General features: G+C 25.7%; 5 protein-coding genes across 5 annotated transcripts; 3 read left to right on the top strand and 2 right to left on the bottom strand.

Annotated features, from left to right (window-relative positions):
- Nucleotides 1-3763: 3763 nt before the first annotated feature.
- On the bottom strand, nt 3764-7735 carry LOC122854891 (protein regulator of cytokinesis 1-like). The gene is made up of 5 exons (XM_044155924.1): nt 7478-7735; nt 7091-7223; nt 5974-7014; nt 4817-5191; nt 3764-4737 (listed from the first exon to the last, which is right to left on the bottom strand). The coding sequence occupies exons 1-5, from the start codon at nt 7510-7512 to the stop codon at nt 4381-4383; spliced, it is 1941 nt and encodes a 646-aa protein (XP_044011859.1). The 5' UTR covers nt 7513-7735; the 3' UTR covers nt 3764-4380.
- A 281-nt stretch (nt 7736-8016) lies between these two features.
- LOC122854892 (importin subunit alpha-7) lies at nt 8017-10963 on the top strand. Its single transcript, XM_044155925.1, has 4 exons — nt 8017-8198; nt 8556-8765; nt 8841-10026; nt 10110-10963. Exons 2-4 carry the CDS (start codon nt 8556-8558, stop codon nt 10304-10306), a joined length of 1593 nt encoding a protein of 530 aa, XP_044011860.1. The 5' UTR covers nt 8017-8198; the 3' UTR covers nt 10307-10963.
- A 952-nt stretch (nt 10964-11915) lies between these two features.
- Nucleotides 11916-14122, bottom strand: LOC122854894. Its single transcript, XM_044155927.1, has 3 exons — nt 13789-14122; nt 12491-13348; nt 11916-12429 (listed from the first exon to the last, which is right to left on the bottom strand). The coding sequence occupies exons 2-3, from the start codon at nt 13301-13303 to the stop codon at nt 12115-12117; spliced, it is 1128 nt and encodes a 375-aa protein (XP_044011862.1). The 5' UTR covers nt 13304-13348; nt 13789-14122; the 3' UTR covers nt 11916-12114.
- LOC122854893 (palmitoyltransferase ZDHHC6) lies at nt 13721-17793 on the top strand. The gene is made up of 7 exons (XM_044155926.1): nt 13721-13943; nt 14236-14414; nt 14490-14574; nt 15259-15530; nt 15607-15819; nt 15883-16070; nt 16852-17793. The coding sequence occupies exons 1-7, from the start codon at nt 13889-13891 to the stop codon at nt 17000-17002; spliced, it is 1143 nt and encodes a 380-aa protein (XP_044011861.1). The 5' UTR covers nt 13721-13888; the 3' UTR covers nt 17003-17793.
- Nucleotides 17794-19005: 1212 nt separating this feature from the next.
- LOC122854888 (uncharacterized protein PFB0765w-like) lies at nt 19006-22766 on the top strand. Its single transcript, XM_044155914.1, has 2 exons — nt 19006-19267; nt 19708-22766. The coding sequence occupies exons 1-2, from the start codon at nt 19207-19209 to the stop codon at nt 22536-22538; spliced, it is 2892 nt and encodes a 963-aa protein (XP_044011849.1). The 5' UTR covers nt 19006-19206; the 3' UTR covers nt 22539-22766.
- The last annotated feature ends 212 nt before the right edge of the window (nt 22767-22978 follow it).

The following is a 22978-nucleotide window of genomic DNA, read 5'->3' as shown; positions in this document are numbered from 1 at the left end:
AGTCTTAATGAAAATTAAACATTGACTAACAACGCGAGTCACAAACAAAAATTATATTAATATACATTTAATATTTTGATGAAAAACAAAATTATATAATGCTGCTTATTTTCATGACATAATTAATTGATTGATATATTAAATGATTTATTGTGAGCACTTGAAACATGTTGAATACTTTTTATTTATAAATTATTTTTATCAATTTGTATCAATTGGACCAGTCTAATTATCAACAGCATACATAGAGTATTTTTTTTATTTTAAATTTACCTTATCATGACATTACGTTTCCTTTGATTAATTGTAATATGATCAGTGTCCAGTCTGTGATTTCTTCTGATTCTCAGTGTCGTTGTATCAAGATAAACAACAAGATCAAGACCAAACAAAAATGCAGTCCACCTCCAAATATGTTCACTGGGTTTATCAACACAACGTCCACATCTAAAGCACTCATTTGAAAATTCTAATTCACTCATTTTTTTTGACCTATAAAAAAATTTAAAAAAAAAAAAATCATCATCAACATTATCAGTATTAAATAGTATAGGTATATACAAATAAAATTAAAATAAATAGTATAGGTATATAACAATGAAAAATTATACCAAGATAAATTTTTAATCATGCAGAGGATGTTGTTCAGGAATCTGAAATTCAAAAAATAAAAGTATCTAAAATATAATATAATTATTAATACGATTGTCTTATAATAATTAATATTTAATATTCACTCGACCAACACATTCATAAAAATAAATAATTTAAACTGTAATTATTTATAATCAAAATATAAATATATATTTAAAATAAACACACACACATAAACATTAAAAATAAAATTTAACTTCTAATTCATACAATCATCGTTCACAACATCTCTCAATTAAACAATTACCGTTTGAATTGAACGATAAAAATATTCTTATGAACCCGCATATCCTCGTTTCAACAAAAACACCATCATCTCTATAAATAAAAATGAAAAAAAAACCTTTCCATCATCTACTTAAATGATATATATATTTGTCTACCTATTATAAAGGTAGAAATTTAATTAAATAAATATTTTTTGGCAATTACACGTAGACTGCGGGTCACTTTAATAATTTATATAAATTAACTCAATTTATAAATATCTATACCCGCACTGCATACAATCAGCCCTGAGGTCACCCAAAAAAAAAAACATTGAAAATAAAAAATAGTGATTCATTTCAAATTAAAATATTTATATAAACTCAAATAAAATTATATTAATTAAATACTAATAAACATTAATGAATTTACCAAAAAAATTCAAACAATTTTCAGAGGGTTCAAAATACTATTAATTTATCAACCCTTCCACCCCCTCAATGAAAAATAATTGAAAATATTTAAATACACGTTTATATATAAATGGAACATTTGTGGAGATAAAAATTTCAAGTAAAAACCCGCGTCAATGAGAGGGGGGTGAAAATGAAAATCACAAAATCCTATTGTACTCAGGTGTGAGGCGTGTGCAGCCACGGGGGATGAGCCCCGAGGGTTAGCAGGGGAGATTTAAAAATAAAAAAAAAAAAAAAATGATATATACAGAGGTGGATTTGCACACGCGGCACGAGCCATTGCATTTACCTTCGACAAAGAGATGATGGAACAGATTGGAACCTATTCATCCCCTAGAAAAAATAATAAAAAAAAAAATTTCTTTTTTCATTTGTATGCGAATTGTATTTATTGTTATATTTATTTTTTTTTGCTGGTGGATATTTACATTTATGCTCAGTATATTCTCTAATGAATTAGAAAAAAAAAAAAAGAAAAATGATAGCAAGTATTTCATATCTTTTTTTTTTTTATGATAAATTTGGGATAGAAATTTTTTTTTTTTGTTGATGGATAGAAATATTTGTAATGGAGGTCAAAAAGGGAAAATATTTTAGGTGTAAGTAGAAGAAAAAAAAATAAAAAAAAAGATGAGGAAGGAAAAGAGGGCAAGATAAGAAAAATAGAATAAAAAAAATATAAATAATAAAAAGAGAAGAAAATATTTGCCACGTGGCTACCCTCTCATCTCATAACTCACCCCCAACGAATTGGGCTTTTACCTTTGCGGCCTTTTGCCATTCTATCCATTGTATTTATGCACCTACACATACGAGAAAAATATAACGCATATGGGGAGATATATATTGAGTTTTATTTGTGTGGGATATATATATTTTTTTTTTCTTTACTCGAGTAGGGAAGCTGACTGTAGATCAACATGAGTCACTCATTGGATTTCGAGTCTCTTCATTACATTGGCGTCGGAATACTATACACATATTAAAATCAAAATAGTACATATACTCATTTGTAATTAGAAAAATTATTGTTAGTTTAATATTTAGCTTGAATTTTCAAATTTTATTTAAATAAAATCAATATTTTAAAAAATGTCAAATTGTCAGTTACAAATGAGAAAAACTGTTTTGATTTTTAATATTTTTTTATATTTAATTAACATATATTTTAGATAAATATATTAATTAATTGATGTAGTTTTTAAAATTGGAAGTATGTAGATAATCGAAACAACGACATAAACTTTATTTCGATTCGAAATAACTCTTTTTTTTTTTTTTTTTCGATTGAATATTATTAAATACCAAAGCTTTAAAATCATATAATAAATTTTCGATATAAATTATTAATAGTAACATTGAAATCACAATTCAAATATTTAAAAATATATTTTTTGATAAATTTTTAATTTTAGTCGAGTACGTCAATGTATATAAGATTGGTAGATTCATCATCAATCTCGTCCCTTTTTGTATATATCTCCATACTCTATACGCATATACGCAAGCGAAAAAAATAAAATAAAAATAAAGAAAAGATATGTATAAGAGAAGAGAATGTTACTCATATATACATACACAGATATAGAAAAACCCCTATATGACATCATTCCCCTTCTTTAGTTTGAGTTCGTTTCGCTGGGTGACTTCTGTCACCTAGCTTTCCAAACACGTTCTTTATTTTTTTCCCCTTCTTTATCATTCCCTTTTGGTTTTTATATCAACCCCCTTTATGGTGGCTCATGCAACGACACGTCCCTTTACCTTTAATCTTTATCAATCCGTCCAGTCAAGCGTCCGAATATTCATTTCTGGTTCTGTATATTTATTTTCATATATACATTTAATGAAAATCTATGATATGACAGAAGGGTGTATTACTCATGGATCGTCAATTTAAATATATTTTCACCTTCAACTTTTATCAACCATTTTTCTTAGTTATCTATTTTGTTTTTTTTCTAACAATACGTTCGTTTATAAACATTATGTCAATTGTATAACATTATTAAGTGGACATTTCGAAATAAATAATAAAAGTTTCGAAAAAAATATATTTTTATTAATTTCGAAATTGAATTACTATTTTTTTCTGTTAATGATTTTATTTTGTAAATTTATAAATATCAATTAGATATTTTAAGAAATTACCGGTTATTAAAAGATTGTTTTTCTTTTTATCTATTTGTTTAACATCTTTTTCAAAATTATTCCCAAATTATGCTTCACTTCTGTATTGTTCTGCTGTTAAAAAAATACTCAACTTATTTTGAATGATAATTTTCTATTAAAGCTCAAAAGAAATCATTTTTTTTTTTTTTGTGTTAATTTCGAAATTTTAAAACAAAAAAAAAAAAACACAATGTTTAAATATACATATTTTTTATTTAAACATTTATTTTGTATATTGAAACAAATTAATTCAAGTTTATCCATTTTTGTTAATTTAAAAAATAATTATTTACTTTCAAATATATCAAAAAAAAGTATACTGAAATTGAAAAAAAAATATGAATTATCAACAACAATATTTTAAATAAAAAATTAATTAAAATAAATAAATAAAAAACAATATTATTCAGGGTTGATGTTCACACCTGTGACCTGATAATTTTCGAGAATGCTGACAGGTGGGAGGAGTTACAAGCCACACCTACTATTAAATAACCATTTGCTTTGTCTACCTGAAAAACCCACAACACCTGTATCTCACTCACTATTCTTGCTGCTAAAATACATTGAAACAATAATTGAAATAAATTAATTCATTTTGTTTTTTTTTTGTTTATTATTCTTTTTTTTTTAATACAAATATATTTACATTTGTTGTACAAATAAAAAAAGAATTTAAATATACCAAAAACCTTGATTAACTTAAATTTATTGTAATACTATTTCATTTATATTGAAAATAATAAAATATAATTTTAAAAAGATTAAAAAATTATGATTAGTGTAGAAAAAAAAAGAAATACGTCATGGGTATTTAGTAATATTAATAATAATGATAATGATGATTATTTAAAATAAAAATAATTGTAGTTTAAAATTTATATTCACCACGAAGTGCAGTAAGACGTGGTGTACTGCTTATAACTGGACTTTTTGATGCCAATGATCTTGGTGTACCAGGTACTGATAATAAACCAGGACGTTTTCTCAATGGTTTTGCTGGTGTTTTAACTGGTGTTGGAGCATTTCTCAATGATTTTGGTTTCGTCAATTCATCAGAAACTAGTGTACTTCTAAGTTCATCTCTATTTGCAAGACCATTTTGAAATTCTTCATATGGTGTTAAATCTTCTGGTTTATTATTTTTCATTGTTGGTTTTTTAGGTGTTTTTTTTCTTGCTGAATTTTTACTACTATTAAATGAACTACTCAATAATTTTCTTGACACCTAAAATAAATTATTTACATTAGTTTTATATATTTTTTTATTGGTAAATTAATAATTAACTATCAAATTATTGATTTACATGATGTTGTCCACTTCTTCTTGCTCTTGCAACTAGTGTACGTGCTTTTTCACTGTTAATCATTCTTTTTTTACTGGTACACAAAACTGGTGATACATCAATTTTTCTTTTAACAGATGTTCTAGCATTTCTCAATGTTGTCATATGTGTAAGATTACGTCTTGATGCACTTAATGGTGTTTTTTTAGCTGATTTTTTTTCATCTTTAGCACGTGCTCGGGCAACTTTAATATTTTCTTTTTCTTCATTGAATTGTTGTATTTGACTGGCACGATATTCTTCGTATGATACACCATCAATGAGGAATTGTTTGCCATTTTCTTGCTCATATTGACTCAACAATTGTATCAACTGTTCACTTATTTTTGGAAGTGCCTGTAATTATCAATAAAATATTTTTTTATTTAAAATATTTAATAACAATATTAATAGTAATGTTTTCTTAAATTTAATGTGAAGATATTTACAATAATTTATTTTAAAAACTATCAAAAGTATCTAAAGAAAAAAAATTATATTTGAGACTATTTTAAAACCAAGAAGACCATCAATAATTGAATGATTTACATACTTAATTTTTCTTGAATATAACAACAAAAACCCTTTGAAAATTTTCTTGTTAATTGATAAATAAATGACTATTAAAAGCTCACTGACAAAAATGTGATAGTTGTAATTGTTTAACAGTTTCAGTTTTACTAATAACAGCAGGACTTGATTTTCATTGCCATTTGATTTCTTAAAGTTAATAATTTACAAAAAAGACATGTCTTGAGTATTAAAATAAATAATACAACTCTATTATTATTATAATTTTTTGTCTTGTTAATTTTGTAATAGCACATCTTCAAAACTAAGCTGCTGTATTTTTATTGATGCCTAAAGAAAGACCAGTTTTTTAAGAGTTGGAATTATAATTATTACCAACAATAATAATAAAAACAAAAACGGTTAGTTTATAATTTAAATATAGTAAATAAAAAAAAGCAAAGAAATATATTTAAATTATGAAAATGAAAGAGTTTTTATACCCACTTGTAGATTTGGGTCTTTTTCCTCTTTTTTACAAGTAAAAAAACAACATGTTCAATTGATTAAATTAATTTTAAAATGTAAATAAATAAAAATTAAATAAAATATTGCAAAATTATTATTACCTTGTTTATCATTTTTCTTTGCTTCTCTTCTTCCAGCAGTTGTCCACCTCTGTTGTTAAATCTGTTTGGATCATCTTCTCTCAGCATCAACTCCTTCAACTTGCTCCACATTTCACTCTCTTGATTTAACATTTCAAATATTTGTTCATTCTCCTCATAATATCTACGTAATTTTTCAACTTCTATCTCATGAATCGCAAGTGTGTCCTCATTACAAGTTTCATAATTAAATGGTCTAAAATCATCACGTTCAACTTGGCCAATTCGACATTTATCCCACCATTTGACTATTTCTTGACGTATTTTTTCAACATATTTTTCCATATTTGCTTTACGAATGTCTTTGCAGTGTTTAATTTCTTTATTCAATGCTGTTATTGTTGCTGTATCAAAGCCTGGATATTCATTTAAAAATTTATTGCATTCATCCTGTGTTACATTAAGATAATCCCACAGCTTCATAAGTTCTTGACGTTTTTTATCAGCAAGTTCTTTCAATGCTTCAATTTCACCTTGTAGTCTATCACGAAATTCACGTAGTTTAGTCATATTATCAACAGAATAAATAAAACTATCATAATCATTGCAAATAATTTTTTCAAAATCATCACTTGGCTCATATGATAATTCACCAATCATCTCAAGTATTTCAGCTTGTATTCGTTGAAATGTTTGTTTCAATTTTATAATTTCTTTTTCTTGTTCTGTTAAACGAGCATGGAAATTTTTAATTTCTTTTTCTGATGGTAAAGATGTATCAATACCAACAGCTTCTGTACCAAGTATTTGACATATTTCATGTTCTTTTTCCAATAATGATTTGTATTTTGTAAGACGTTCTTCTTTAATTGTTTGAAGATTTTTTAATTCAGCACGTAGTTTTGATTCAACCTCAACAAGTGGCTCATTTTTATAATCAAGATTAACTTCTTTTTTCAATTCTTTTGATAATACTGATATTTTTTCAACTAATGCTTCAATATCTTGAAATAAACGTGTTCTTCTTGATTGTGTTTCAACTAGCATTTCTTCCAATAAATTCTGTTGATTAATTTAAACAATTATAAACATAAAAAACCTAACAATTAATAATTGTTGATAATAATTGTCAACTTACCTTGTGATGTGCAACAACTTCAGAGCCAAATTTTGCAATTGTTTTTTTATCATAACCAATTTCAATCCAATTTTGAAACAACTGGGGAATAATGGATTTACTCTCGAAGTCAAGAAGCTGAAGTACATTGTCACTGAAATATTTAAACAATAAATTAAACAGGTGGACAACAGCTCTCCCCTGTCCAAGCAACACACACACACACACACAAATGTCATTGACATTTTTGGCCATTTTCAATAATCAGATCAAGACTAATAAAATACATTTCTTGATCACAAATTAATTTAATAATATAAACTAGCAATTAATTTAAATAAAAATAAAAAAATAAAATATAGGTATTAACAAAGGATCTACCAGTTTAATTGTTAATTTAATACTCACGCTGTGGACGGTTCGACCATTGATGTATCATCCATTATGAATAATAATTTTAATTAACGAAAAAAAATAATAAAACAACAGTAACAATACTGATAAATAATTCACGATAATCTCGAGTCAATCGAGTACATAAATATTTTAAATAAATAAAAAAAAAAATAAAAAAAACACACACAAAAATTAAAGGGGCTCTACTTGTAAACTTAACCCATCAACAACGCCTGAACTGAATCCAGTCTGGATGAACGTTATTCTTTTGAATATCACAAACGTCTTTTGATTGGCTCAAAATTTTAACGACATCTTGGTAAATAATAATATATAGTAAGTGTAGCAGACACTGTACACAATTGAAGCCTACAGTTCAATTTACACTAAATTTTAGGCCATTTTACAATCACCAGAGGACAGGTCAGTTTGTTTTGGTACTGTTTACACCAAAATTTAGCAAATTTATTTTGGTATGTTTGCGGTAATTTATTGTAAACATTACGGTAAATTATAAACCCCAACCCCTGGTATTACTAATTTACCAAAATTACCATGTCTTGATGATTTGTGTGGTGCCATTTGTGTGTGCGGACTCGTTAAAAAATAAAAAAAGAGTAAAAAAAAATATTGTGCTATAGCGGCTGGGAAATATCTGTTTTTTTTTATTAATAAATAATAAGAATCATCTAAAAAACTTGACGTTTTTTTATTGTACTAATAAATATCCAATGTAAGTATATACGATTAATTAATAATTATCATTAAAAATATATGATGAGCTTTGTATAAATAGAAAGTATTTAGATGAAATTTTTTTTATCAATGTCATGGCCCCTGTGTACAATAATGTTGTAATCACAAAGACATAATTGTTTTGATCACACCCACATGTATCATGTTTACACCATAGAATTATAACAACTTGAATAAATAAACTAGCTAAATAATTAATAAATTGTAATTAATAAACTTGTCATAAAATGCCTTTATAACTTTATGCCAACATAACCCCTTTATTTAAAAATAAATTTCAACAAGCCATTGTAAAAAAAGAAATATATAAATAATAATTTTAATAATACTTTAGATGTCAACTGGACCACAGCATAAATATCGTTACAAAAATCTTGGTCTTGATTCCCAAGAATTACGACGTAGACGTGAAGAAGAAGGTGTACAACTACGTAAACAAAAACGTGAACAACAATTGTCAAAACGTCGTAATGTACCAATATTAACTAGTGGTGATGATGATACTGTTACAAGCAGTGATGATTATCCAACATCAACAAATTCTGTAAGTATATATAAACCTACATATGAAATGTGTTTATTAAAATTGTAAATAATAATGATAAATTAAATTTAATAGCACCCAGTAATAACTGCAGATATGGTACAATCACTTTACAGTGATAATGTTGAAGAACAAGTAGCAGCAACTCAAAAATTTCGTAAATTATTATCAAAAGAACCAAATCCACCAATTGATGAAGTTATACAAACTGGTATTGTACCACGTTTTGTTGAATTTTTAAATAATGAAACAAATTGTACATTACAATTTGAAGCAGCATGGGCATTGACTAATATTGCAAGTGGTACATCACCACAAACACATATGGTTATTGAAGCTGGTGCTGTACCAACATTTATTAAATTATTAAGTTCAACATATGAAGATGTACAAGAACAAGCTGTATGGGCATTGGGTAATATTGCTGGTGATAGTCCAGAATGTCGTGATCATATATTAAATAGTGGTATATTAACACCATTATTAATATTATTAACAAAAACAACAAGAATTTCAATGCTACGTAATGCTGTATGGACATTGTCAAATTTATGCCGTGGTAAAAATCCACCACCAGAATTTCCAAGTGTTGCACCATGTTTACCAGTACTTGCACATTTATTAGTACATACTGATGTTGATGTATTGGCTGATTCATGTTGGGCATTATCATATTTAAGTGATGGTCCAAATGAAAAAATACAAGCTGTTATTGATGCTGGTGTTTGTCGACGTCTTGTTGAATTATTAACACATGAACATAATAATGTTGTTAGTGCTGCATTAAGAGCTGTTGGTAATATTGTTACTGGTGATGATGTACAAACACAAGTTGTATTAAATTGTTCTGCATTACCATGTTTATTACATTTATTGGGTTCATCACGTGAAACAATTAGAAAAGAAGCATGTTGGACTGTATCAAATATAACTGCTGGTAATCCACTACAAATACAAGCTGTTATTGATGCATCAATATTTCCAGTATTAATTGATATACTTGGAAAAGCTGAATTTAAAACAAGAAAAGAAGCAGCATGGGCAATAACAAATGCAACAAGTGGTGGTAAACCAGAACAAATACGTTATCTTGTTCATAATAGTTGTATTCAACCACTTTGTGATTTACTAACTGTTATGGATATGAAAATTGTACAAGTTGCATTAAATGGATTGGAAAATATTCTTCGACTTGGTGAACAAGATGCTGCTCTTCATAATGGAATTAATCCTTATGCTGTTGTTGTTGAAGAGTGTTATGGTAAATAATTTATTATCTTTATTATTTTATTTATTTATTTGCTTTTTTGATGATTATAATTTTTTTTTAATTTTTGTTTTTAGGTCTAGATAAAATTGAATTTCTACAGTCACATCAAAATATGGAAATTTATCAAAAAGCGTTTGATATTATTGAACGTTATTTTGGATCTGATGAAGAAGATACTAGACTTGCACCAACTGTCGATTCAGAAGGACAACAATTTCAATTTAATACTCCTGATCAACCACAGTTACCCGTTCAAAACTTCCAATTCTAATAACAACGTGATATTATTTTGTTTTTAAAACAATAATAATAATATTAATCTTACTTCCCAATATTCAAACTAAGCAATTTGATTTAAGAAAATATATAACAAAATGATTTAAAAAAAAAAAAATGGTTACAATTGCGTTAAAGGGAACATTCAAGTACTAGGTGATGTTTAACAACTTTTCTTTTTTTCTTTTTCTTTTTTTTTTTGGAGAAAAACAAAAAAAAAAAAATACATGTCGCATGTTACTTTGACCTCAACACTAAAGCAAGTCGCTAATTTCTTTTTTTTTTTTTATAGCTTATGTGTCAATAAAATATATTTCGAAGCAATCATTGTATAAATTGTACAACGATCATTTTTTTTTTTTTTTTTTTAGATTTAAAATTTTTATTTGTTTCTAATTAACAAATGTATAAAAAAAAAAACCATTAAAATCAAGCAACATTGAGTGATTATTAAAATACGTATTATACTTACACACTGCTTAAAAGATGCTTCTAAATAATGAGCGTTTTTTATTTTTATTTTTTTTTTTTATATATATAAATCGACATTGACTGATTGACAAAATAAATGTGATGAAAACAAGAGACTAACGTTATCGTATGACAAAATAAGAAAAAAAAAAAAACTATTGACAAATTAATTAAATACGACGATACACTTTTTACAAAAATAGTCACTCTAATATTAAACAGGCACAAATGCCAAAAAAGTCAATTATAAAATCAAATTTATACTGTGATTAGTATGTTTTTTTTTTTTTTTTTCTTTTATTAATTCATAATTGATGAATTGCAATTTTAGATACTTGTGCTTTTATCATTTGTTAAAATTTAAACTCTTCAATTGTTTAACAATAATATAATAAACAAACAAAATCTTAATAATTTTTGAGTTTTAATGTTTTAATTAAATAATGAAATCTGGGTTATTTAGAGCTATGATTTTTACAGTAAAAAGTATCTAGAGATTCGAAAAAAAAATAATACATTTTCTTATTAGAAAAAAGAAAATATTCACACAAAATGGCACTCATGCCTTTTTGCTATTAGAGTGATGAACTTAAAATAATAATAAAAAAAAAAAAACGTAACATACAATTATAAAAATTAAGTAGATAAATAATAACTTACATGACCAAAAAACTTTTTTCTTTTTTTTTCTACAATGTACATAAAAATCTCTATAAAATTAATTTAATTTTAAATTATGAGATTTTTTAATTTGTTCTCAAGTAGGATTACTTTTTTTTTTTTTATTTTATTTTCTTTTTTGAAACAATTTTTGTTTTAATATAGATATACTTGTTATTTAAATTTTGGACTATTTTTAATTTACTGATAGAAATATTAGAGTGAAAATAAAATTCAGCATTGATGGTCATGTAATTATTAATTTAAAAAAAAAAAACAAAACGATACGCAACTGTTAACAACAAAAGAAAAATATTAATGCAAAAATTTAACACTCAATATGGCAATGAAAAAAGAAAAAAAAAAATTTTAACTATTATGCTTTTTTTCTTTTGTAGAAAAAAAAAAAAGAATAATGTATTGTTAATTTTGTTGGTAAAAATGAATAATAAAAAAACAAAAAAATTAAATAATTTTGAAATAATATTTATTTTATTGTAAAAAAAAAGTAAATCTATACGAAAAAATTAATTATATTATATATAAATCTCTGAACTATTACACAAGCAAAAAAAAAAAATAATAATTTTACACAAATTTTCAATTTCTTTTTTTAAAAACAATACTAAAAATTTTTTATACAAATTTGATCTTAATTTAACATATAAACATTTAATAACGAAGAGGACAAGATTGAAATTCTGGTTCTGATTGGACATTTATTATGACTGCATCAGTCATTCGTGTGACAAGTGGCTGAAGTTTATCTGGATCAATATTACCAGTTAATTTTTGAGTCAATTGATGCTCAATAAACTTCATTGATTCTCTTGTATTCATTGTTTTTTTATAATAATTATTATCATTTTTATTATTAACCATTGTTAATATATATATTGCATTTCTAACAAGTGGATTTTCACTGTCACAAAGATTGTGAAATGCTCTCATTGCTTCTGGATTAATATTGAGTATATTTTCAAAAATCTGTAATAGAAAAATTATTTATACTTTGTTTAATTAATGATTAATGATTAATATAACTTACAACAACTCGTTGTTGAATAATTTTATCTTTTAAATTTTCAATAACCATTCCATAATCATCACCGAGTATTGAATCATCAGCAGTAAGAAGAAGATCCTCTTCACAATTTAATACTGTACGACTTGCATTTCCAAGAAGTCTTGCTAAACAAAACATTGGCTGATCATCATTAGCAAATAAAAATATAACTGTTGGTCTTTTTGGATTGACAATTATTTCATAAATTCTACCCTCAATATCATTCCATATTGTATCATCTTGATTTTTAAATATCAATCTTATATCATTGATATTTTTTCTAAAATTATTCATTATTAATTTAACATCTTCTTTGTTTGTTTTATTAACTGATGATTCAACATTTTGGGCATTTAATGCTACAGATAAATATGGTATAATGGCTATAAAAATTATTACAAGTCCAATAAAAAATAACCATTGAAAAAAATTATGTTTAACTGGTTCTGATTTTCTAATTTGTTGTATCAATGGTTTCTTTTTTTTACGAGATGAATCAACTTGTGTTTTTGATGATTTTCTACCATCATAATCATCATCATCGTCATCGTCAGCATCATTATCATCAGGATCATGTCTGTTTTTTCGTCTTATTGATTTTTCTGGTGATCCTGAAATTGGTGACAGACTATCCAACAAATGTTCTTTACTCATTCTATGAAAACCCTCTGATCTAATTTCTTCTTGACTTTTATCTTCGTCATCAGAATCATCATTACTATCATCATCATCATCAATATCTTCATCATAACATTTTGGTAATGTTCTTGTTGATCTGTATGTTTTTGTTTGCATTCTGGGAAGAGGTGGCCTTGCTCGAGGCACAACTGCTATCAAATTCTATAAAATAAAAAAAAATAAAGTAAATAAATAATTAAATTACTAAAACAATTATTAATAAATAAAATAAATTACTTGATTTTTTTTAATATCCATATTTAAATACAATTTACAAAACACTTTGAAAAATCTTAATTAATAATTTAAATTAACATTTTATTTATTAATAATAAAATAACCTAAAAATTTCGTAACAAAATTTTTTTTTTTTTCATATAAACAAAATTTAATTATTGTTTATTTAATAATATATTGAAAAATATATATGATTTATTTTTTTCAGCGCCAACTAGGAGGTCTCATTGCTGCCAACATATTTAATATTGAAAAATAAAGAAATAGAAAAAAAACAAACAAAAGTTTTGACAACATGAAATAGCTCAAATGTTTACAAAGATATCTAGTCTATTGTCTTGTTTAAATTAATGTTTTATATTTACCTGTATTTGTAATTATACTGGATAATAAATTCCAGCCAAGACTGGAAAAGTAATTGTTGTTCAAAATAATATATGTGTGGTGATATATAATTATATCACTATGTCAATGATATCATTTAGGAAAATATTTCACTGGGGTCCACTTGCTGCTCTCGGTAAGTTTATTTATATTGTTTTTAATTTAACAATACTTATTGTAATGTTTTTTTCTTTAATTATACGTTATATAAATAGACAAAATTTGTATTTATAAATTACAAAAATTGGAGTAGTTGTTTATTTATTGTTATGGACCGGTGTGAAGTTGTAAAAAAAATTAAAAAAATGGTCAACCTTTGATCAGATGACTTGAGCCTTGAGGTTGTCAAGTTTTTATCATGCTTTTTTTTAAGCGCGTAAATTTTGAAATTACTAAATGTTTATTTAATTTTTAATTATTATTTATAGCGTTTATGAAAGTTGTGACAATAACAACAGTTCACTGTATTAGACAATGGTGGCCACCTGAAGATCTACTGAGTTATTTAAATTTTTATGGTTTTATTTATCTAAGTGGATCATCATTGTATTATTTTATTACTGCTATTTATGAAGGTCCAGGATTTTTGCCACTCAAATGGCATCCAGTAAGTTAATGAAATTAATATTAATTTTGAAAAAATATTATAGTAAATTTAAATTGTTTGTTATTGTTTTAACAGAAAAACAAAGAAGATTATCAGTATTTGCAATTTTGTAAAATATGTGAAGGATACAAGGCACCTCGATCTCATCACTGCAGAAAATGTAAGAAAACTAACACTTATTATCTTACTGCAATATAATTTAAATGATAAAAAATTTTACATAAAACTAAATAGATCTATAAAAGAATAGTCTTTTAAAGAGTCCACTGTATATAAATTTGGAGTTCAAGTAATTATTTTATTTTCTTTTCAAATTAATATCTTTGTAGTATGAATTTTTTTTTAAATTAGTTTTTTTATAAACTGTCAAGACTCAAAAAGACTGAAGATTTAAAATATATAACTGATTATTATCCTTGTCAATTTACCAATGTGCTAAAAGTTATTTATTTAAACAAAAAATATTTTTTAAACTAGCAAGACAATTGTCATGAAAATTTGACATAATATGTATACAACTATTTTACAAATTTAATCTAAAAGTTTTATTAACTTGTTAAGGCAATTAAATTGTACTTGAATTTCCTACAGTGTCATTTGTGTATATACGCATATATATAGTCCTAATTATTTAGTCTTTTTAATTGTATAGCAACTATTTGACACATCACCTTAAACATCTAAATAATTTTAGCCCATATACTTTTCTACAAATCTATTTTTCCAAAAACTATATATCAAAATTGGTTGAAACCCCCAAGAAAAAACTAAAACATAATAATATAATATAAATAATAAATACTTACTTAACATATTCAATTTAATGAATTACTTTTTTTTTAAGGTAACAGATGTGTGTTGAAAATGGATCATCATTGTCCTTGGATAAACAATTGTGTTGGACATTATAATCACGGTTATTTTACAGCATTTTTAACTTGTGCTGTTTGTGGATGTTGTTTATCAACATTTAATTTGATTGCTTGGCTTTTATCATTAATATCTTCACAAAGAAATTTTCCATTACCATCTAGTTATGTACTTATTATCATTATTTTTGCTATTGGTTTGGCAATTGGAGTAGTTTTTGCTGTTGGATTGTTACTCTATCATCAGGTAAATATATAATTTTTTTATTAATAAAAAAATTGTATAAATAAGTATTGTATATATCTTAACTTTTTGTTTTCAGTTAGCTGGAATTTTAAGAAATGCTACTGGTATAGAAGACTGGATCCTTGAAAAGGCAAAACACCGACGACATGGTACAGATGATGTATTTATTAATCCATATTCGATAAACAAATTATTTAATATTAAACAAGTTCTAAAATGGCATTGTGCTGCTGATGGTGATGGAATCACTTGGCCAATTAATGATGGCTGTCATCAGTACACTTTAACAGTATGTATTTCTTATAAATATTATATAGATATCTTCAAAATAACTAATTTAAATAATAAACAGATTGAACAAATCCTGCAAAAAGAAGAAAAACGTAGACGTTCAAGAAAATACACAGTCATATCTCCTTCATCGGGTTCTTGGTTACCAGTAACACATGGATGGCGTGTTTTTTGTCATCCGCCTCTTACTACTGAGCCTAGAATTAAATTAGATATTGATGATTTAGTTATCGTGACAAGGTGGCGAAGGTAAGCAATGTTTTTTTTTTTTTTAATCAATTCTAATAAGAAACAACGAAATGGTATCACAACAATTTTATTCTCAAAATACCCTGGATAAAAACAAGCTTTAGTTTTTATTAGCATTAAAACCATTGGATATTTTTAACAAAAATTACAGAAGCATAAATGATATAATGACAATTTTAAATGTGTCCACAATAATTATTATGACAACAGTACAAATACAAAAAATAAATAATCATTGTGTTTTACAATTTACTTTTATCATACATCTTGGACACATTTAAAATTACTTAATTAAATAATAAATTAACTAGTCATTGTATTGTAATGACTGAATATTATCATTTTTTCAAATTCAATTTTCTTAATATTTACAATTCAAATTTTTTCATGAAATATTAATTTTTTTTATTTATTTTTTAAAATTCATTATTATATATTTTTAATAAGATGATTATTATAAATATTGTATAAATCAGTAGTTGATTTATTTTTCACTTTATCGTGAATATTTTTATTGTAGAATATTATCCATCAGGTTTTATTTTATTTTTTTTTTCGGTGATAATTTTTACGCGAATATTTTTTCTTGGGATTTTTTGATCGGGAAATTTTTTTTTTAGAATATTGTAACTAAGATGTTTCCTATTCATGAAATACTTATCAATAATAATTTGTAAATAGAAATTTATTTAAAATTTAATGTGGATAATTTAATCTAGGGCCTTGATATTTATTTCTAATATCCATGAGATAAACTCAATTAAATTCGCAATTTTCATAGGCATTGGATGTTCGGGGAGAAACAAAACATCAATGACAATCCAAAAACAAGAATCCGTGGTTGGTTTCCAACTTCCTGTGTCATTGAAGTCATAGAGAATGGCATGGACTCGTCAGAAAATTCGAAGGACGAAAATTCATTCAACAATTGAAGAAATAAAAAAATATTGTGCGTGTTTTATTTACATTTATTATTTTTTTTTTTCTACAAAATTATTCTCGCAATTACAAGTTATTTTAAGACTCATTGAATGTAATTCATATGCGCAAATAAAAAACAAAACTATAATTACAATTATTAAAAAATAAATAAATAAAATAGGCAAGTGTAATTATAAAAATTACATACATTGATCAAGGATACACGATAGAAATTTTTATTCAAATAAATAACAATAATATGTCAATGTATTTTTTATAATGATTTATAATAATTTAAAAAAAACAATAACAACAAAAGTATATATACAGAATAATAATATTTTTTATTTATTTACAAATTAATAATTATATGTAATTAATTGAAAAAAAAATAATATTATACAATTTTTATTTATTGCAATATAATTTATATTAATTATATTTTTAAAAAATCAATAGCTCAGCTTGGCTTATTTGAATTATAATAAAAATAATGAGCAAATGCTAGGTGTATTATTGTAAATGAAAAAAAAAAAGAAAAAATGAAATAAATGTGTAGTAGAGAAAAAAAATATTTGAAAAAATGTCATGATGTGGAATATACGAGAAATTGTGACACGCAATTGAGAGCGTGATTATCGGGTAAAACTTGTGAACTCAAGGGAGGTTTAAAAGGGGGTAGGGTTAACTTAACATGCATAAATGTCGACAGGATTAACGAGATGTACTTGATATGTTTACGTGGTCAACATTTGTATATTCACCTCAATATTATATATAAATATAAATATAAAATAACAAAGAAAAAAAATAAATCAATTATATAACTTTGATAAATGTTTTAAAAAAAATAAAAAAAATACAAAATAACAATTGAAATACAAGTTTTATTTAAAAATACAATAACAAATTAGTTTTATAAATTTTATAAATATTTAAACGAAAAAATACATAAATTAAATTATAGTTTTTTAAAAATTACAATTTTGCTTTGCATTTTTACGTAGGTGGGACCAGGGATGGGCATGTATAAAACATAATGTTTTAAACTATTCTTAGTTTTATCCATTTGTATAAAACAATCTTACTCTAGCGGTAAAACTTGGAACTATCATCAGAAGCAACAAAAATGAATTATAATCCCGAAAAAATGTATACAGCTAAATAAGAGATGAAGCTAAGGAATTAATGTTGCTTACTATACATAATTTTTTTTAGCTACATAAAATTGGTTGAGACTATCCAGGGAAAAATCATCAGATCAAATCAAATCAGATTTGATCTGGCATATTCCAGATCAAGCCAGATAAGGATTATTGGACAATTTCAAATCTGACTTGATCTGGATAAAAATTTATTAATTTAAATTAGTCAATGCTCGATTAAAGAATTTGGTTTTTTTTCTTATAGTTTTAATGAAATACAATTATGAATTCTATATTTTTACGATAAATAATTGACATCACTCGGACTTGAACTCAATTTAACTTCGCTCGTAATCTAGTTTGATCTAAGTGCAGATCAAGTTTGATCTGGTCAGATAAAATTTGATCTGAAATCAGATCATGTTTAATCTGTACACAGATCTGATTAGATCAAATCTTATCTGAGCCAGATCAAATTAGATCTAATTTGATCTGATGAGTTTTCCCTGGGTACTAAAATATGGGACTTTTATATCGTGTAGTACAGCTATGGTGAACAATGGTGAAACCGGCCAAAGAGGAGAGCGACAGTTTTTATGTAAACCATGAACAGTATTAGCTTAATTATATCTTCATTCATGGTTTACATGATATCTGTCGCTCCCTTTGGCCGGTTTCACGGTGAACTTTTGGTAAAACTTTCACCATAGTTTGTTTTGACGTTGACTGTACAAGATTCAATGTGCGCATGCGTGAGTGAGAACGATACACCCAAATGTATGTAGCTATCTCTAGCGTGCTCTAGCGTCGCTCCCGTGCATATTAGCTAATTTTTGTTAAAATTATATTTCTATACATATTTTACTTTTCAGTGTGTACAGTGGCTGAACGACACACCTATAGCCTATTTAAGCTATATACTACTATACAATTGATACACTTGCTTACATTGACATTGACAGTTATTAACTAATAAGATTTTTGGTATAAAGTAGTTTGAAATCTTATAAAATTTATAAAAAATCTAAAATTCTCAACGAGTGGATCAAATTATTGAAGACTGCAGAAAAATGAAGGAGCCAATATTCCTGACTCTTTTACTCGTGTTTTCATTAACTGTATTTGCTCATGGTAAGTGATTAACAAAATATTTGTTATGTCACAAGGGCAGTGGGAATAATGTGTGAATTTCCAAATAGCGTCAGAGGGGTAGTGCGTTTTTTGGAAATTCACACATTATTCCCACTGTCCCTAGTAACATAAAATATAGTTAGATACATGTGCCCAATCAGAAAGCCCGCTCACAACTCATTTGAAGTATAATATGAAATTGTCTATTAAATTTCCAATAAGTCAAAGAAAAATATCTTTACGGAAAATGACATTTATTAGATTTTTGAAAGTACCCTATTTTAGTTATTAATAACAGACAGTACGTTCTGATATAGAGGAAAAATTTTTAAAAATATTATCTTCAAATTTGTTAACTTACTTCCATTGAGGGCCTTGATAAACTAACTTTATAACAGCATTTTATCATCTCTAATTTTGGACTTTTTTTCTCTGTATAGAATCCGTTGCGAAGCTCAAAGTGTCAGAAAATAGTACAGTTCAACGGTACGGAAAAAAGACTAATGGATTAGACGAATTGACTTCATCAAACAATTCACACATTTACAATACGAGTCTTTTGAGTGACTTGTATACTACAGAGGGACTAATAGTTGAATTACTAACTATAGAGGATCAGTTTTATGATCTCCATGACAAAGTATCGTTTAAAAAAATTTATGAGTCATTCTTAAATAGATTATCTCGATATTTGAGAAAAATTGAAAAAGACCCAGAACAAAGTAAAAACATAAAAGCGTTGCAATATTCATATGCAATAGCAGCAACCAAGCTCTATACATTGAATCATAATTTTTATGAAACTGACTTAGAGCTGAACATCACAAAATATTTCACAATTGTAGTGGAACGTATGAAAGAGTATAAAAATGCTCTTGAAGAAGTCAATATGAATGAATATGAACGAAAATATAGAGAAAATATAGACGTAACTGTAAGAGAAGCAAATAATTTTGTTAAAAATGATCTTCAGTCAGCTATTGATGAAAGTATTGAAAAGCTCGATGAAAATATTGTCATGCTGATAAATGAATTGAGCACTAAACGAGAAGTTAACAATAAAATAAAAAGCTTAGAAAAAACAAGATTTATATTAAAAGATCAACTGATCCTGAAAACATTATTTGGTACTTTACAGTTTGTCGGGGCAAGCTTAGCTCTTTTAGGACCAGTTGGTGCTGCAGTGGGTTTTACTAGAGCTGTAGGAAGTACAGTTGACACAAACTTATTACCAAAACCTAACGGAATAGTGCGAGTTCAATTGACTGCAAGTGATGGTAAAAATATACAAAAAATATCAGAACATTTGAAAAATAAAGGAAAAATTCTTGGACAGAAATTGTATTTAGCAGAACATGAAATTGAAGATTATATGAAAGAAGAAGAAGATAATTATTTTGAGGACATAAAAACAAGTATAAAAGAATATAGCCTTGAAATAATGCAAATAAACTCTAACAATAAAAAAATTCTTGACGCTAGTGATCTTAAAAAATTAACAAAGTTCGAAAAAAATGTGTTGAATTTAATAAAAAAAGAACGGAATGTACTCATTAATAAACGATTAACAGTTGAACAAGAATATGAAGAAAATATCAGAAATCACAATCTTTATAGTGTCGAATCTGTTGATAATTTATATAATTTAAAAAACAAAATAGGTAAACTAGAAAATGATGGTAAATTACAAAAAGAAAAAGAAACTATTGAGAACTATCATAAGTCAGCTAAGCTCAAAGTCAGTGAATTAGAAAATGCAAAAATAAGTTTTCTTGAAGAATATGAAAAGATAAAAAGACCAGGTGAAGTTAATAATCCTGAATCGTCAGTGAAACTTTCAAGCCTGGGCAAATCAGCACAAGAAATAGCTGTAAATTATACGAGAATATTAAGAGAACTCGAAGAAAAAAAACAAATCCAATATGAATCTCGTATGAGATTATTAAATTCTGTTCATAATACAGTTAGCATGGGTGAATCAGCATTCGAAGTTTATAGTAAGACAAAGAATGATCAGTCAAAAATTAAAGCAGTGCTAAAAATAGATCAAGCAAGAGTTGAAATAGAAGATTTAAGAGAATATGAACAATCTATTTACGAAACACTTATTCCTTTTATTCAGCGACTAGTATCTATTTCATCTGAAAACAATTTTGATGATCAATCTCATGTAGAGCTTGATATTAAAAAATGGAAAATAAAAGATGCAATAACAGATGTACAAAAACAAGTACTAGATATGATTAAAAGATTTGATGCACAAAATCAGTTTGAATTTTCTATTGATCAAGTAAATTATGGGATACAAACTATGATTAAAATGTATGATCGTATACAAGATGAAATGGATAGAATGGCTTTAGCTAATTACATTGCTACTATTTCTAGAAATAATAAAATAACAAATGATCCAAAAATGAATGAGATTATTGACACGTTAGAATTGGTACTAAAAGCAAATATGGTATTACACGAATATGAACAAGCTATAAATGCATTCAAACAACATGTGTTTCCATATGCAGAGTTTTATCTTGGTGAATTTTCAGTAATGTTAAAATATAACAATCCAGTCTATTTGATAAATAGATCTATAGTACAAATAGAGTCACTTCGAGAAAAAATGATACGTTCAACTACTGCACTACATAGTGAGAGTCAAGCTCATATACGAATTGATTTGATTCAATTATCTGAACAAATATCAACAATAAAACCTTATTTTACTTGGAGTCATAAATCATATAAAGATCAAATATCAAAGTTACTGCAAGGACAAGAAATAACACTAAGAGCAAGTACTGAACAATTTGATAATCGACATGCCGTCATGTTTAACAACATTGGAGTTTACTTTAAAATGGAGAATCTTACTATGCAGGCAGAGTTTGATGAAATAATATCTAATCTTCATATAAATATGATCCACCTTGGTGATTCATATTATCGATGTGGAAACAAAACGTTTATTATGAGTCAGTGTCCACAAACATTTGAACACAATGTTATGCCCAATCGTGACGGGGAATTTGAATCTGGAAATGTTGTATATCAAGTATTGACTAAAAATCGTGCAATACTTAGTCCATTTACCATGTGGAAACTGAGTTTTTTTGATACTGATGAATTTAATTTTGACCAATTCACTAAATATATTAATGAATCAATTGATCTTCGACTTGTTGGTACTGGTCAATACGTTTATCCTGAGCCTGCTGAGTGTAAAAGCAACCTGGAGGAATATTATAAATTAGTATCTACAACAAATTAATCTTTAAAAGTTTGGTTTTTTTTTTGACTGAAATAATTAAATTTTGTTTAATCAAGATTTTTTTTTTTCTTATTACAGAACAATTATTATTTTTAATAAATAACATTTCTTCCTTCGAAAATGTTTTTTTTTTTTTTTTGAATAAATAATTATTTTGTGATTATAAAAAATGTATGGATTTAAAAAGGGCTTAAAAACTATATTTAATAAAAATAAATGTTAAAAAAATGAATTTTTCTTTATTATTTTTAATGAAATTACTTTTTTTAACATAAGTTTTTTTTTATTCATTATAAAGTTTGTTGTATATTTTTTTTATTTGACCTATGAATATCTCATATTAGTCACATTGTCCAATGTTAACTCGACATACATTTTCATACAAATTGAGTGAAGAGAAAGAGATAAAAATGACAATTCAAATTTACGATATAAACTCA

Source organism: Aphidius gifuensis, linkage group LG4 (genome assembly GCF_014905175.1).
Source record: "Aphidius gifuensis isolate YNYX2018 linkage group LG4, ASM1490517v1, whole genome shotgun sequence".
In the NCBI taxonomy this organism is placed as follows: domain Eukaryota; kingdom Metazoa; phylum Arthropoda; class Insecta; order Hymenoptera; family Braconidae; genus Aphidius; species Aphidius gifuensis.
Note: the sequence above shows the minus strand (reverse complement) of the source record. Positions and strands in the feature narration are given on the sequence as shown.